This window comes from Pygoscelis adeliae, unplaced genomic scaffold (assembly GCF_000699105.1).
Source record: "Pygoscelis adeliae isolate BGI_AS28 unplaced genomic scaffold, ASM69910v1 Scaffold388, whole genome shotgun sequence".
NCBI lineage: Eukaryota > Metazoa > Chordata > Aves > Sphenisciformes > Spheniscidae > Pygoscelis > Pygoscelis adeliae.
Window position 1 is genome coordinate 55,307 of NW_008825267.1, and position 4,767 is coordinate 60,073.

At 54.1% G+C, this 4,767-nt stretch overlaps 1 protein-coding gene across 1 annotated transcript in view; it reads right to left on the minus strand.

Annotated features, from left to right (window-relative positions):
- Window positions 1–1,357: 1,357 nt before the first annotated feature.
- The window catches only part of TNS4 (tensin 4), an 11,727-nt gene continuing 8,317 nt past the window's right edge, over window positions 1,358–4,767 (minus strand). The window contains exons 8-12 of the mRNA XM_009329621.1: window positions 4,313–4,384; window positions 2,930–3,098; window positions 2,351–2,419; window positions 2,059–2,085; window positions 1,358–1,487 (exon numbers count right to left, since the gene is read on the minus strand). Coding sequence (XP_009327896.1) covers window positions 1,358–1,487; window positions 2,059–2,085; window positions 2,351–2,419; window positions 2,930–3,098; window positions 4,313–4,384 — 467 coding nt within the window. The remainder of the gene's footprint in view (window positions 1,488–2,058; window positions 2,086–2,350; window positions 2,420–2,929; window positions 3,099–4,312; window positions 4,385–4,767) is intronic.

Sequence of the window (4,767 nt, forward strand, 5' to 3'; positions counted from 1 at the left end):
GGGTCACAGGCTCGCCCAGCCCGGCCCCAGGCTGGGTGCTGGGTCTCAGCTGAGCAGAGCTTAGGGCAGACAGGCTGGGGGGGGACACACAAAGCCTTTAGTTTCTCGTCCTGGAGCCGGGTGCTCCCCCCACCCCACGCAGGAACTCCGGTATCTGGTTTTATCGTTGCCGCAGAGCTGTTGCAGCTGGGTGCCGTTTCACAGCCTGGCTGGAGGAGAGTGACTTTTTCTTTAAGTGCAACGCGTGCGTATGCTTGGCAGTTTAAGAGAGCAGAGTAACGTATTTCAGTTGCTAACATCTCTGCACTGTTTGTGGCAAGATAAATGATCCACTGCTTTATTGAAAATACCCCTAGGCAGGGTTTGTTAGCACAGGGTCCGAAATTAAAACAACGTAGAGGCACCAGGTAAGCGAGTGCTAAGGGAGACGGCTGTATGGTGGGCTCAGAGCCGCTCTACTCCACTCGGAGATTACAGCGAGAGCTGAATCTTCAGCTGGTGTAAATCACGGCAGCACCGATTTCCACAAGGCTGCGCCAATTTACGTCATCTGAGGATCTGGCCCAAATTCATGCAAGTCATTTCCAAAAACCCAACATTTTACTGTCATGAAAATGTCAACATTTATTTCTCAGCTTGCCGTGATGCCTGGAGGTTGAGCTAGCCTGTAACCCCGCTTTGCAAATAAAGGGCAAGAGAATTTACCAGCACCAGGCAAAAATACGCTGCCTTTCAATGCTTCTTGCTCTTCAAGGGAGGCAGGACTTTTCAGCAGGGCCTAGTGATTTTATATGCTTTGATTTGCAAAACTGCCTCCTGATGCTGGTCTGTTGTCAGGGAGGCGAGTCCCCCCCTACCTGCATCAGAGCTCCTCTCCTGCGGCGTTGGGGGGGGGTTTTAGGGCCGAGTCCCCGCAGGTGGGAGCTCAGCTTGGACACCCCGGGTGCAGGCATCCCCCGCTGCCGGTAGAAATCTCAGCCGGAGTATTTCAGTCCTCGAGAGAAAAGCGAACGGTGCATGCCAGCTGAGGGAGGCAGCGGTTCCGTTCGGTGAGCACAGCTCCCGTCCTGCAGCTCCGCTCCCAGCTCGGCACAGCTCCCCACGGGCAGCCATCCCGTGCCGGCCACCGCGGCGAGCGCTGGCCACGCGATGCCCTGCGGAGGGTCTTGGGGAAACATCTCATCCCACCAGAGCATAAAATCTTTAACTGAGACTCTTGACATGACGGTATATAACAACAAAATATAAATATGAGCTGTTGCCAAAATGCAACCCAGAAGCAGGAAAAGGTGATCAGCAGAAGCTCGGCAGCGTGTGGGCAGCTGCCAGCCTGGAGCTGTCCTGGGGTTTCTGTCCTCTACGGGCCCGGCAGGAGCTTGCATAGAAGGTCGATGACAAGCGACGCTGGCTGCACGGTGTCGTACTCTGCAAACAGGTGACAGAGGTTCTCCGAATCTGTCTGGCTTTTGGCCACAAACCCAAAGATCCTTTGAAAAAGGAGAGAGAGCCTTATGTAGTTTGCATCCAGGAATCCAAAGGAATATGCTTAAACTAGGCCCGGCCACAAAGCAAAATCCCGGTTCCAGCAATTCCACCTTGGCCCGCTCCCCAATCACGTTTACTTGGAAGCAAAACAGCCGAGAGAAGTGTTTCTGGCAAGGCTTCCCCAGCTGTGAAAAGTTTCTTGAACGCAAGGTAGAGCCAGATATAAACTCACTTCCTGAGCCCAGAGCAAGCGAGTCACTGGGAAGGCTGACGGATTTGGACGGGGGCTTTCTACATGAGGGGAGGCAGAGAATTGGGCTTAGCCAAGCCTCTCATCAAAACCTACAGAGCAAAACTCCCCACAAAGCTTCACCCATCAGTCCCACATCTCATCGTGCCACCGCGTTAACTTTTATGGCATCCCCTCTTCATTTTTAAGCTTTGATTCTTTGCTGCTGTGCAAAGCTTTGCAATGCACCCGCTGGAGAAGCGAGGCTGGGTCAAAGCAGCATCTCCCCCCCAAGGTTTCCACCGGCACGCTTCAGCTGCGGGAGGTCCCTGCGCAGGTCTTACCTCGAGGACTTGCAGTACTTCTGCCACCTGAGGGAAGAACAGAATTGGATTTGCTCAGAAGAGTGATATTTAACTCATTCCATCAGCTGCAAAGTCAAGGTTTCTATTTAGCTAAACCCAGCGCATTAAGCCCGGGGCAGGGGCTGCACAGCCGGTGGTTGGGATTTGGGATTTTAAGCGGTAGAGAGTTGGGAGCAGCGGAGCCGCACTGGAAACCGTGGGGAAGCGAGCACCGCGCGGCGGCTCCGACCAGCTCGGGTGCCCTCATCCCGCAGAGCAGCCGATAACTCACTTTCTGTTCTCAGGATCCATCCCGCAAAACCTGACGGCAGCCAAGGGGTAGTGTCGCCTGAAAAACACCCTGTTGGGGGAGGAGCAGAGCGTGGCGTTAGAGGAGGAAAGTGCCTGGGCAGAGCTGGTGGGAGAAACAGGCATTTGCAAATTCAAGCCCTGCTCAAACTGTCGTGGCTGCTGGGGAATGGGGGGTGTGGGGGTCCCGCTCCCCGGGGCTGCCTCCAAGCTGGCAGCTGGCAAAGTGCAGGCAGCTCTTGGGCTGAGCCGGCTCCTGCCTCCCACTCTTGAGATGTTGCCACTAGCTTTACGTAAAGCAGCATCATGCCCTGTGCTGTAACAGAAGGGGTCAAGTCCATCTCTGGATTGCAACACGGATTTGTCCTAGCAGGCCAGTTTTTCTTGACGTGCTGCAGATCAGCGCGTTGGCAGGCTGAGAGGCAAGAAGAGAGCTGTGCGGTCACAGGCGAGCTGCATTTCCATGACCATTTAGCTCTCCCCCGCAGCTCCCCGCCGGTGAGCCCTTGGCCGTGGCAGCAGCCCGGCAGCCCTGTCCTGACCCTCCCCATATGGCTCTTACTTCCTCTGGATGTCCGTCAGCGTGACTCCCTGCTCGGCCACTCTGAAGTGCACGAGGGTGGGTGTGGGCAGTGTCTCCAGCTCGAAGGTGGAGGAGATGGCTTTCTGGATGGCCGGGGCTCCTGTGAGCGTCTCCATGTTCACCGAGTTGAGGTACAAGACGTTGCACACTGCAAGGACAGCACAGAGCCAGGCTCAGCACGGGGCCAGCATCACGCCGGCGTCTCGCTGCGCTGAGCACGTGCAGCACCAAGCACAGCGGTGCCGGGTCCTGGGCCGGGTCCCAGGCATCATCCTGCAGAACCGGACACATGTACGTGGGTCAGATTTGTTTTGATGAAAATTAAAGATTTGGTGACTCAGAAATTCTTCACAGATTTATTTTGGTTTATTTTAATTCTTTGCACTAATTGTTTTAAAAGTCGAAGTATTTAATTTCCGGTTTCTAAATGTCAGATTTGGATTTTTTTTCTGTTTATTACATATTTCCTTTAATGAAAAGCAGAAATACCCCAAGCCAACTAACAGCTGAAGGCCAACGTAAAACATGACATTTCAGGCTGATTGAGCTGTTTAAAGGGCTGTTCTGGGTCAAACTAAACTTTTCAGCTTGCCAACTTATTTTTCAGAATTTCCAGCAAAACAAAGCGGTTCCCAACTCCCCTGACTGCGCCGTGACCCATCTGCGTGGTCTCCTGCCCATCGCTCTCTGCTCTCACCTGGAGCCCACCCACCGCTGCACCCAGGCTGGGGGCACCTGGGCGCAGAAGAGAAGCGAAGACCCTTCCCCGGCCTGCTGTGCAGTTTCCATGCATCTCCCATAAGGTCCCTCATCAATTTAACCAGCCCCCAACTGCCCCATCCCTCTCCTAGAAACTCCAGATGTTCAGTGCCCATCAGTTCAATACCCTGGTTGAGGCCAACAGGAGAGAGGCTTAAAAATCAGGGGCTATTTAGAATTGTGGGAATTGTGGGTCTTTTATCAGCCTTGGGACTTCAAGAACTGTCTTTTCAAAGCTTACTTCACTATTGTGAGGACCAAAAGTCCCCTTCCTTTAAAAATCTCAGGTTCCCTTGCAGGCCCATGATCTGAGGATGTGAAGAATACCCGCAGGTGTCTCCAACCTGGTGATAAAGCCAGGAGGGGGACATTGCACCGGCACCCACAGATGCACTGGGGTGACCTGCTGTTCTGCACAGGTCCAAAGACAGTGCCGGCTTTTCAGCTTCTGTTGTGAATGGTGTCAGAATGGACGACATAAAAAAAGAGAGTCCTGTGGTTGATACGGAAAGACTAAAGCCCAAAGCATGGGTGCATGCCCAGAGCTCTAGCTATTGGAAACTCGACTGTCCCCTGGTGACAGCAGCCTGCTCCTTCCCTCACCGGCAGTGTTCTTCAGCAGGGACAGTGCGGATTCAGGAGCGCAGTCAGGGCTATCTTCTCCATCAGCAAGATCTGCACAAACGACAGACAGGAGCACTGATGTCCACAGGTCAGGCTGCTCTGGGTCACCACTTTGCATTGGGTGAAATTCCTTATCTCGCAAGAGGCCCAAAGGCCCAGGACCGCTTAAATCGCAGGGGTTTAGAGCAGTAATTAATTTAATTGTCCTCCGTCTCCCTCTCCTGGCTCCATTCATCTCTGATCTCCCCACTCCTCCTTTCCTTGCCCACCCTCAGTTGTCCCCTGCTCCCCGCTGCTTTGCTGACCACCCTCCATCCCCAGGCAGAAGCAAGTCACCACCATCTTGTACTCGAGTCAGGTCTTGCAGGTCCCTGCTCCACCTACAGCCCGGGCAATCAGCCCCGTTGTGGGGGCACCCGGGCGGCTCACACTCC